At 40.1% G+C, this 12,922-nt stretch overlaps 1 protein-coding gene across 3 annotated transcripts in view; it reads left to right on the forward strand.

Moving 5' to 3' along the window:
- Positions 1-12,922, forward strand: part of eng (endoglin) — a 46,929-nt gene that overhangs the window by 14,427 nt on the left and 19,580 nt on the right. For all 3 annotated transcript variants that reach the window (XR_004577424.2, XM_034300651.2, XM_034300652.2), the window contains exons 3-4: positions 1,805-1,944; positions 11,273-11,389. Coding sequence is in view for 2 of the 3 variants with exons in the window: in XM_034300651.2 (XP_034156542.1) it covers positions 1,805-1,944; positions 11,273-11,389 (257 nt within the window). In the remaining variant the exon portion in view is untranslated. The remainder of the gene's footprint in view (positions 1-1,804; positions 1,945-11,272; positions 11,390-12,922) is intronic.

Genomic DNA, 12,922 nt, shown 5'->3' on the forward strand with positions numbered 1-12,922 from the left:
TAAAATTTTATATATAGTTTTATCATTACTTTATATACATAAAATATAGCTGTGTGCATGTGATGAGAAGAGCTGCAGCTCGACAGATCTCTCTCTCTCTCTCCACTTTATCTCGATGTACATCAGCACTTTCCGGATGCTTTGTGCTTATTATAAGAGCATGAGAACACAGTTTGCAGTTAGAATAAATAATTATATTGGAAATTTTACTCTGAAACCCATGATAAAAAAAACCACACACAAAAGAGGACCTATGACATTTCCGGGTATGGAACCAGACACACTTCCTCGTTTCAACCAATCAGTGTTCACCTAAAAGTTGATGCACAGTACTGTAGATACACACAGCACCACTCTGCACCCCAGGCTTACCCACAATCCCCCTCTCTGCGTCTTTACACAAATATGCCTCAATGTACGAGTATAAACCGGCCTTTAGCTTTTTTTTTTTTTGCTGTTTCTCAATATTTGTGAGAAAGCCTCTTGCAACAAACCTACTAAACATTTCCTGCACTCTAACAAATAAATGTTTTTTTAAGTAACTCTTGGCAACTAACAGGATTAGACTACGCACTAACAATGTGATTTTCTTCAAGCTTATTCAAAGCAAATTCAGTTGAAGCAACTTAATATTCAAGGTTAAAGGATTTGAATCCTGAACCCTTCAAGAGCCTTTGCCATATTTCTCAAAAATGCTCAAACTATTTACTAGCTAAGTTTTATCTATTCTTTTAAGATACATATTTTTTAACTTTGTAGATTTAAAGTTGTGTGTTTTGGCTAGCTAGCTGAACCGAGTTTAAGATTATGACTTGGTGTGTCAGGCTTCAAAGATAATCATAAAGCTTTCACTGTAAATCATTGTTAGCAGGTATGAGAGGAGTAACTGATGAATAACTGATGAACGTATGTAATTGTACATTTTGTGGTCTTCAGGATGTGCTGTAACACCAACTCCACTTCATCACACCACCCCGTCGTTGATTATTTTCCTGTAATAGCACCATGCACTGTGTTTTATTCCTTACCTTCTGACTCCATCACTCTTAGGTATAACTCTATTAGTCTATTTTCTTTAACAACAGACACATTCTTGGTCATGGACTCTCCATCATGATGAAGAGAAAATGACTGATTATAGATAGAATGAAAGAAAAAAAAGGAGAGGGAGACGTAGAGTCTGGGCCAGTCTGCAAAGTGTTCACGCCAAGTCTTTAAAACAATGAAAGTGCCCTCCTGCCGGTGCCACGGGTTACACCTCAGCAGCCAATCACACCCTCGATCTTTCATTTCAAACATGAACCGAACCCTGCTGCTGATTGGCTAGGAAATGACACCTGACCTGTCACTTCCTAAGGAAAGACTCCATTTACTTCTGGGAAATATTCATTGACCGAAGCGCCAAATAAAGACTCTGATAAATCATTTCACCTTCTGAGGATAACAATATAAGACACATACTTGCCAACCTGAAGTAAGGGTTTATTGGAGATCAGGGTTTCGGTGGCCCGGGTTGTAATAAATCAGCCAACCTTGTGTGCGTGTGTGCGTGTGTGTGTGAGACCAATGACCTGCTAATTTAATAAGAGGTCTCCATCATTTAAAGTGAAAGTGTTGCTAAAAGTGGAACAATGACCACAAAGATTTCCTCTAATGATGGCTTTGGAATTTTTTTATTTTCAACAAACCTTGAATGACATCGTCGCTGTGTAAAGAATAAAAAAAATACAGATGTGCAATTATAAGAAAATAATGATAAAAAATTCTAATTTATTAAAGAACAAATTCTTCCTTGCCTTGTCAGATTCCTGCGACATTACAGGGATTTACGGAACCCAAAATGAAGTCATCAACGTGGACGAGATAACAGACGGGTGCTGCACAAACTTCGTCACGAAGAACGGGAAAGAAGTGCACATCCTCAATTTGCACTTTACTCCAGGGGTAAGTCCATTATTTACATTTATTACATTTATTCATTCATAATCACTGTTACTCCTGCCATCAGTGTTATTCATTAAAGAACGACATGTCACACTTTTTATAGTTACTTGTAATGTTGTGGAACGTCCGTGAAACAAGTCAGTTTCTGTTCTCACTTACGTTATAGCAGCTATAAACACTCATTCCCTCACAGGCTCTCTTTTTTCTACATAAACTGTTATAAAGCGTTAAATTAGCATCTCTTCACAAAAAGGACTAATTTTTTAAATTTGCCATACAAGTCCCTGCGAATGAGTTGTTATTATAGAAACCATCAGGTATTAGAACGAGCGCATTAATATACACCTGCACTACTCTCAGTGCTGCTGTTATAGAAAATTCCTCAACACCTTCTGAGCCATCAGATCGCTCTGGTTTAATTCAATATAAGAAACTGGATATAAAAAAAATGAACTCTGATTTTGACAGTACAACAACACAGGCTTATTCATATCCTAATCTGAGCTTTATATTTGTGTTTTAAATGTATTTAAAGCTCCAGCCTTTAGTGTACATTTTCACCAGACATTTGTGGTATCATTGATAGTTTTTAATTCAGATATTCTGATTGTGATGTTTTATGCAGAGTCGTACCTTCTATGAGCACACAATGCCAGTGTTTTTCAGCATCATGTCTGCACCTGCTCACTTTTTACCTCACTCAGTCAGGTGAATTTGGTGTATAAACGCTGGCAAAACAAGGCAATGCAACGCATGTCCTGGAATATTTATTACCCAATTTATTCTCGATAAAATAGGAAATGTGGGAAATGTGAAATATTACTAATCCCCTTCTGGAGAAGCAGTCTGTTGACTTGTACCACTATATCAACCCCCGCAGTATAAATCAGACTCTACAGCAGAAGGGAACCTCATTTCAAGCTCCCGAAACCTTTAATCACGACTCACAGCGAAATCCCAAACCTAATACCCTCCGTCCGAATTTCTAAACAAACTCCATCCGAGCGTTTGCTTAGACTGCTTCGCTCCTGAGGGGCTGACTTTGTTTTCTCAAAGCATGCCGGAGTCAGATTGATGCCAGATGACCAGCAGCACTGCGGCTCCCACGGGGGCCGGAGAAAAACGGTCAGGACATCTCATCTGAGCGGCCACGAAAATCTCCAACACATGCCAGGCGAGTGAGCGAGTGAGAAACGGCTCCCTGGGGTGATTTGGGTTACAGCGGGAGGGTGAGAAGGAGTCGGTTTGGGATCTCTACAGAGAGCGAGTATGCTCTTCCCATCAACAAGAGTGTGTGTCGAGGGTCAGCATCAGTGGTGTCTTTGTGCTCTCTGCCATGTTTACTAATGGCAAAGACAGGACGAGGACACCAAGTCCTACACTCTAAAAAGTTCACCACAGAGAAATGTTTGGATTTTATCTGTTTTATTTTAAAAATGAATGCTAACTTTTACATTTGTCCAAGCTAAAGCCTTTTCTGCTCAAGCTGAGGCTTCTTCTGCCCAAGCAGGTACTTCTTCTGTCCAAGCAGAGTCCTCTTCCACCCTAGATAAGTTTTTTTTCTGCCCAAGCCAAGGCTTTTTTCCAAGCTGATGGTTTTTTGCCCAAGCTGAGGCTTCATCTGCTCCAACCTTGGCTTCCACTGTCCAACAGTGAGACCTCTTCCATCCAAATGAGGCTTCTTCTGCCTAAACTGAGGCTTCTTTTTCCCACCCTGGGGCATCTGCCCAAGTTGAGCCTTCTTCTGTTCAATGCTGAGGCTTCGTCTGCTCCTACCATGCCTTCTTCTGCCCCATACTGAGGCCTCTTCTATGCAAACTGAGGCCTCTGCTCAAGCTGAGGCTTCTTTCTTCCACCCTTGGGCTTCTGCCCAAGCTCAGGCTTCTTTATACTGTATACTGCTGAAGCTTCTTTTGTCCAAACTGATGCTTCTTCTTCCCAAGCTAAGGCCTTTTCTGCTCAAGTCAAATCTTCTTCCAACCAAGCCATGGCTTGTTCTGTCAAAGCTTTCACACAAGATGGCTTCTTCTGTTCAAACTATTGTTTGCCCCAGATCTGGGGGATTACGCTAGATGTTATGCAGTGTATCAGCCCCCAGATGAAACATTACGAATGAGATACCTGCCTAAAGCATAGCACTTTAAACGCGTAACTGCGTTTGTGAAAGCAGTGAAGTTTAAAATGGACACAATATCTGTATCTTAATGAGGAATGAGAAGTTTAGTTCAGCGGTGTGGGAAAAAAATCACATTTGAGCAACCACATCCTCTCTCGCCTACATCTGAGAGAAAGTGTCTTCAGTGGGAAAGAAAACTCAAAACCCGTATGCTTTCAGTTTGGAACTTGCATAAGAGCTGTATACAGATAAAAAACCCCACAGACACATGCATGGGAACACAAAAGAGTTTAAGCATGTGTATCCTGTTCCCAAGTGACTCTGGCGGTGGTTTTGGATGCCAGGGTCATGATGTTTAAATCAGAGCCCAGAAACAGAATGAGAAAAAATCAATCATTTCTCTCAGAGGAGAACTGATAATGTAACCTTTGCATTCTTGTGCACTAACCCCAACATAACTTTCACAAACAATATAGAACAAAGTGAAAAATTGGTTAATTCTTTTCCTTTTTTATTCAAAAATATTTGGGAGGTAAATAATAAGTTACACAGGACAGAAAGAAAGCAGGGTAAATGTTCTTTTGCGCATCACCTCAAGTTTGTAAAGAACCAGTGGACTGAACTCACAAGTTTTAATACGGCTGCACTAATTGTAAAAGTTGTAGGTGTAGCCTCTGTACCCCATTCTCGTGAAGGAGGTGTGGCCTTTGTACCTGTCAGTCTCACTGAAGGTGTGGCCTCTGTACCTGTCAGTTTTTCCGATTAAAGAACTTTTTTCCAGTTAAAGAATGAAAGAATCACTGAATCTTATTCTATAAAATCACCACTGAATCGATTCATATTGATTAAATCACAGAATGCGTTAAATCAGATTTGATCATGGATCACGTAAGGAGATGAACATTATATTGTCTTAGAAAGATAGATGCACACCCTCAGTATGGAGGGAAGAATTGAATGAACTGTCCCTTGCTTGATCCTCAACAAGAACCTTCATCATGGTTCTTACTGACATTGTGACACAGTAATCTAGCTGACGTCTGCGAAACATCAGAGGCAATCTTTCAGATGAGACACAGCTTTTGGGAAGAGTGTGGGAGAAGTAGGGGGAAGGAGAAGAAGAGACAGATAAAGAAGTCATGGTGCTCTCTGCCAAGTGTATTAATAATAAACATGGGAATTGGTCAGAAGTAGCCAATATAACTAAACATGATCATTCTTCAAAATACTTTTAATTTCCATATGTGATATGAACATGTTCTGTGGCATATCTCATATTTGAATATTCATTTGAATACAAATCATGTCACTAGTGGACTTTTCCATATCTGACTTTCATTCAAACACACATTAGTCACATTTATGACACATCTTACGGTTTATCCACAAGTATGTTCGGAGCGCATGGCGAGAAATGACTATATTGTTTTGGGAATTGAGAGAGGGAGAGAGAGAGAGAGACTTGAGCTAAAGGGCGGTGCTTTCAGACTTTCATTGATGTCACCATTTGGCTCATTGCCGAGACTGGAGCGGTGGAGCCGACTCGGCTTAGGGGGAGAACCAAAGAATAACGGGAAACAGTTATGCATCAGCAAAACCTTGGAAAAAAAAATGCACTCAAGAAAAAAAGGAAAACAATCGTATCTTGAAAGCACAGGAACAAAAATAGCAAGGGCGACTGCTCGGGCACTAGTAGGGACATTGTTCAGTTTGGAGTGAAGTGAAATGAAGTACATAAAGAGGTACAGGTAGTCTGTGCTGTTTTCTCTAAACAACGTGGAGGTCTCTCTTTTTTTTTTATTTTCCGTTCGGTGGTTTCCGTCCACTTCAGATTTTTCCTGTTGTACAAAGAACATAAATATAGACACACAGGAACCAGACAGCTTGATTAATTATTAAATAGTGATCTAGATCGATATGGAGCTCAAGCATTGTTTTAATATAGAGTTGTGTTGTCCCAAATTGCATAATATAATTAGTCTAAGGACAAACTGGCTTGTGTTTTGTAAAGATTTTTCAGATCCAAAACCAACATCATCCTTTTCAGCCTATCTTTACTGAATCTCTACATCTCTCCAGGTCGCAATAATTAATTCTTTTTCTTTTGTATAAGGTAGGAATTTTTGAACTCAGTGACACAAACAGTCAGAAGTAGGCATTGTTGAAAATAATTTTCATTTCGGCATATTTTGTGGCCATTAGCAGATAAACTAATTTGAATACAGGTGACAAATAAAAGCAGTCATTATAAATAAAGTGTGCATAAATCCTGCGACTAATGGACTCAAAGTGGACTTCCAGTCTACTTGGGATCCTTGGAATTATCCCCATCTCCCCCCTCCTTTTCATCAACCCTATTCCAAGGTTAACAAGAAGGACTAGACTTGCTGTTGGTGTCGAGTTCTGTTTGTTGTTCCCAAGGGTAAATCTTGGGCATCCTGTCCCCTTGGGATCCTTGGAATCATACATGCTTTCCCCTCTTTTGCACAAGAGTTGGGCAGTAAAATGTCAGAGTGCAGGGTCAGACTGGGGCCGGGGAGCTCCCCAGGGCTCAGTGAAGCATAGCCAGGGGATTTTTAAAAATTTTGTTACAGTGATGGAAATCACAACCTAGCTGGCTGCAGAACCTTTGAGAACCCCACTGAGAGTACCATCAATGGCTGAGCTGTAGTACAACAGGATGATGACAATGGTATCCTTCCAGTTACAGAGTCTCTCTCAGCAACCACTATCATCCTAGGACTTGAATTCGGGTATCACTTGGGTATCCTTAAGCAGATAGAGGTTAAGGTCCTTTCTCAAGTTAGGAGTTAAGGCCTCAAAGACCGAGGACAGTTACACCAGTATCCCTCCAGATGCAGAGCCACTCTCTTTAACCTCTGCCATTCCTAGGACTTGAATTTCCAATCCTTTGCTCAGTGGCACAATTTACTTTGCAATTGCCCATTGCAATTCTCAGAGGTTCCAGTGGTACCAGTGCAGTTCTCAAAGCTTCTGTAGCCAGCTAGGTTGTGATTTCCATCACTGTAACACAATTTTAAAACATCCCCTGGCTATGCTTCACTGAGCCCTGGGGAGCTCCCAGTCCCCAGTCTGACCCTGCACTCTGACGTTTTACTGCCCAACTCTCGTGCAAAAGAGGGGAAAGCATGCATGATTCCAAGGATCCCAAGGAGACAGGATGCCCAAGATGTACCCTTGGGAACAACAAATAGAACTCGACACCAACAGCAAGTCTAGACTTGAATTTCCAATCCTTTGCTCAGGGGCGCAATTTACTTGAGTGGCCCGGTGACAGACGTTTGCAGTCTGCTGATAAAATGTAAATTAAGCTCTTCCTTTGGTGGCCCAGACAGACTTGTCTTCTGGCATATGCCAGACATTCCAGATACCTAGAAATCCCCCCAGGCGTAACACAAAGGCTTAAACCTAGAGGCGTTTGGAATGGACCATATCTCCCATTGTCAAATGAGTTTGGATGATGCCTGGGGTCTCAGGAAGAACCCCAGCTTGGATAGAACTATTTCTATCCAAGCTTGCACCATCAAGCTCCTTACCTAGGCTTTCTGGTATGACTGAATGGCGATAAGATAGTTCTGTGATTGCAGAAGGCTGCTATTTGATCATCAGGTGATGGTGGTCAACTTGGCCAATCAGACCCTCAGACATGGAGTCATACAGTACAGTGTCCATCCTTAAAATATATCACTGCTAAATTATAGCATTTTTAAACTTAAATTAAACCATGCAAATCAGGCATCTGCTGTAATACCAGTGCAATTCAGACAAAGCCTGAAGTAGTTGACCCTTGTCTCGGTTTACCTTGAGTTGCACTTACTCTTAATAAGTATGCTGTTATATGCTCTTTGTGTGAATTATCTCTTCTCTCTCTATTTCGTCTAGAATAAAAAAGCTTTCTGATCAAACAGGGAAATTGCCTCTTAGATGTTTTTTTTTCTGTTTCTTTATTTTGAGCTTTGTACCCTCGGACATGTTTGACAACTCGGCTCCAGCGAGACTAATTAAATGTAAGGCAGCTTTCCAGCTCAGAGATAATGCCTAGTGCTCGCAGACGTGCCGTCTGAAATAAAAATGTGGGCTTTCAAAATCGGAGGACCTCTGGGATCGTTTGACCAGGCATCAAATGCCGGCAGATGTCATGTCCCGATGAATACAAACACTTGGGTTTGCTGGCCGCACTTGTTTCATTACTGTTTTATATTTACTGAATGTTGTTCGAGCACATTCATCTCCACTATGCGGTGTATATTGTACATAACATATGGTGTACATAATGGAGATTTATGTACAACCCTGCCAGCAAGACAATATCACACCCAATATTTCAGAATATTGTAGACTCCTTTGATATCAGCATGTTGGCTAAATTAGGTTAGTTCTAGCGTGGTGAGGTATGTCTGTGGTAGACGTGTGTGGATTATGAGGTATGTGATATGACATGTAAGGAGTAAAACATGATAGATAGTGCTGTTATGGGAAAATAATCAATTATAGGTTATGATAATGGTAATGATGAGTGTTTTACAGTAATGTATTAGAATGAGTGCATTGATATAAACCTGATTTGTCAGAGCTGCTGTTATAGAAAATTAAATTATTCAACCAATCAGAATTGAGAATTCAAGAGCACTGTGGTATAAATAAGGATATGCCTCTGCCTTTGATATAAAAAGGTTAAGACTGGCATATAACTGCTGCTGGACAACAACTTGCACAGCTGGTTGAATAAAAACCTTTGAGACACGTTGCATTTCCTCTCCGAACTCCAGCGCACTCCGCTTTAAATGAAGCACTGAGGCAAGAAAGCCGAGAGCACAGACGCGAGGATTACAAACTGAAAAGTCCGCTTTCAGCAGCGATTCTCAGGATTAATTAGACTTGCAAATCGGCACAATTCCCTTATTAGTGTTCAAAGCCGAGTAAAACGAAGCAGCGGGTCATAATAAGAAAGAAATATACTGTAGCTCCTGGGCAAAATCCTGACTTATAATAACATTTTATTTTGTATTTATCCGTTTATTTATGATGCTCCATGAATTTTTGGTGATCTATATTACCTTCCACACCTGAGGCATATTTATTCATATACATATAACTTCATTTTATTACATCTAATGCATACTTCATCCGTTATTAATTTCATTTTCCTCCCAAACCCAGTGCGAGTAATTTGTTCTGTACCCGAGGCCCACACATACTTGGTGGGGATCGTTGCAAATCCTGCCCCAGCCGTGCCTCGAAAAAAGATTACTGCAACCTTCCAGATGGGAGTGTTTACAGTGCGGTTAGCAGAGATTAGGAGTGGATTTGGCAGGATGAAGTTCCAGGCTCTGCTTCGTCGCCAAAGCTGGAAAAAGAACGGACACGCTGAAAACTCGGAGGGATTCAGTTCAAATTTACACACTGGCACAAGCGAATGTCTTTATAATGTATGAGTGATGCTGAACTCAATAGCGCCCCCTGTGCTGTTACATGACTCACAAACTGATTTTATTCCGTCAGTTATGAATACTCTAATACAGTATTAGCAACAAATAATGAATTGTGCAAGGGAATGAAATTTATGACATATAATAATTTGAACCAATAAAGCAAAGGCTAAGTGATGTTCAGGAACATGATATTCACGTAGATTTAGAAAATATGAGTATTTTGAATGCATTTAGATCACCTACGCAGTAGAGAGCATGGGCACTCATAAACAGATTAAAACAGTGATATTTTACAAAGTGTCATATTTTCTGTAGTTGTCTGTAACATTTGTGGAAGGAGTCTCCAGTGTCAGCTCCTTGTAACAGTCAGAGATAAAGCTGTAACTTGAAGTTTTCCAACATCTTCAGGACAGAGGAGTTTATGCTTCTTTGTGGTTTCTCTGTAACATGACAAGCTGTGTTTTTTTTTTTTTGTCTTATTAACTGGTGAGGGAACGACTGTTTATAGCTGCTATAGTGAAAGTAACATTAAATATAAATGTGTCATTTTTTTTAAGTAAATAAGAAAACCTGTATTTTTATATATATATCTTTACATTGTGTTACTGTTGAAGAGAAGTTCATTGTGGAGTCAGAAGCACACAGTGGATTAAAATAAACATTACAGTTGTATGGCTGTATTGTGTTAGCCATGGCTGGACATTAGCGCAGATCTGTGCCTGTGATGCGTCTATAAGTCTCCTCGTCTCGTCTGGGAAACAACAACAAAGTCGCAAAGAGGACGCCAAATGATTATGGCACTTGTTTTTCTTTGCTTCCTAATCATGGGAGAAGGGCTCGTGGGAATTTGTGCCTCCCGGCCTCACACTGTGTCTCGTACCACCGTGGTTTGCTGCATTTTGTAAACATAATGTAAACGGCTCATGTTGATGATATCACAGCGGCGCATGCAGTGCATCTCTGTGCCTGCTTTGGTAGCTTATAGCGATTAATCTTATACACACATACAGTGTCTTTCTTCCTAAAGTGTACCTCAGATTCCCAAAGCGCACTAGTGGTGGATGATATGATAAAAATATCAGATCATGATATGTAGGTTTTTTGCTGATAAACTTCTGGCAAAATAGTGGTGCAGCAAATAAAACATAAACCTTCAAAAGGTTCAGTGGAACTTTAATGGCTACAAAAATAAATTAACATTGAATAAGAGGAAACATACAGTATATGCCATATATAAAAAAATATATAAAAATGTTAACATCAAAATCGGCTGCTTCTTGAATTTGCAGGTGTTATAACAAATAAATAAACAAACAGATAAATTGATTAATATATTTTTTAACACTGAGGCAGACACATTTATAATTTTAGAGTTAGAATTCGAATTGGAAATAATAAATAAATAAACTAATTTGTTTTTCTATCTAACATTCAATCAGCTGCTTCTAGAATTCGTAGTTGTTATTACAAACAAACAAACTAATAAACAAATAAATAAACATTTTACAAATAAAGTTATAAAAAAGATATAAAAGCGATATCTCAGAAAAGTGTATTGTGACGTGATTTATCACAGTATCAATACTACATCTCCACATGGCCCTAATGTGGCCTTTATCGGTTTAAAGATTTTTAATATTATTTTTGAACCATGTCTTTGCTTTATCTGCAGATTTTTAAGTCTGTATTCCGTGTGTCCTATGAAACTCCCCGGCTTTAGAGACGACACACTGACCTGTACTTCCTTGCTTTATTACAGAATAGCTACCCAATGATGACCGTGTCTACAGCCGCTCCATCCATCCTGATCTTCACCAGCACAGACACTCACTTCACAACCATCTACGTCGCGTCCACCTCCGACGTGCAGCTCTACGTAAGTGTCTGACGAAAACGAAGAAAAGGCACTGTGAGACGCTGAGCCTCGGCTTTACGTCTTCATATCTGTCAGGATCTTCTGTGTTTTTTTTTCGAGAACAGATATTTGTCATTATTACTGAGTCAGTAATTTATGTAAAGAATAACACACTCCAGACTCACACTGCTGTTAGACAACAATAACGCATGCTGGAGGGGGGTGTGATGTGGCACGAGGCAGACGCACCCCCGAAGTGCACTATTTTTGTATAACAGCTCAGTCTGGAGTGTGTTATTCCACTTATACCACAGCGATTTACCAACATCTACAATCTTATAATGTTTAATTTATTAATGAATGACTTTTCTTGCATTTTAACAGTTTATAATTAGATGTAATGTTGTGGAACGTCTGAGAGACAAGTCAGTTCCTGTTCTCTCTTACGTTAAAGCTGCCATAAACAGTCCTTCCCTCACCAGCCTCTCTCTCTGTCTCTCTCACACACACACACACACACACACACACACAAAGCACAGCCTATCATTTTACTGAGAAAACGGAGGAAACAGAAAGGGTAACCGAGTCAGAGACTCCTGCATTAAATGTTAAATAAAGGTCCCCGAACAAAAAACTTTACCACATCAATGATTGTTTAACAAAATAATTCTCACAACAACGCGTTTTTAAATCTCGGCTGCTATATAAGTCACTGCGCTGTTACTATAGAAAGGATAATTTGTGTAATTTGCAGCTGCACTACTGTCAGATCAGCTGTTATGGAAAATGAATCAACACCTTCTGACCAATCAGAATCCAGAATTCAACAGCGCTGTGGTGTAAAGGACCATAAGGAAGCAGAATCTCGGTTAAACTGTCGCTCTGTGCTTTTGTGTACAGATCACCATCTTTGTATCGTGTCCCAGTTTAGATTCAGACGTGTTATTAAATATTCTCCAGGCGGATTCACTCACAAGACACAAGACGCTCGCTCGAGCCAAAGTGAGTGACATTCTCCATCACCACGTTCCTCTTAATCACAGTTGGCTGTGCTGTCTTTCAGATATCACACTCCATCCCGGTGAGCAGTGATAACTGTGTCTTCATTTCATTGTCTACATTCTGATTGTTTTATTTCCGAGGTCTCACTCAAGTTCACACCGAGTCATGAGGCAGGAAGGAAGACTAGTCGGCCAGAATTCTGGATTAGGACAGTGCGGCTCGCGCCGTTTCCCCCTTATCAGTCCGGAGAGAGAACATGACCTACAGAGACAGATGCTCTCTTGCCTCCGGTTCTCTCCATCCAAATCCACTGCCTTAATTCTTTCATTGTGATCTGTCTAATTTCTTGTCTCTGCCGCTTCCTGTCTTTCTCTTTCTGTCCAACATGACTAAATAGATGAGCATGAAAAGGGCAAATCAGTCAGATATGACTAATCTTTGTGCCCCCTAAGGACAACATGAACACGTCAAAGATACTTAAAGATATAATTGGAGATTAACGGTAATTTATGTGTCATTTTCTGATAGGAAAGTAAGCAATGATGCCATGGT

This window comes from Pangasianodon hypophthalmus, chromosome 27, assembly GCF_027358585.1.
Source record: "Pangasianodon hypophthalmus isolate fPanHyp1 chromosome 27, fPanHyp1.pri, whole genome shotgun sequence".
Taxonomy (NCBI): Eukaryota; Metazoa; Chordata; class Actinopteri; order Siluriformes; family Pangasiidae; genus Pangasianodon; species Pangasianodon hypophthalmus.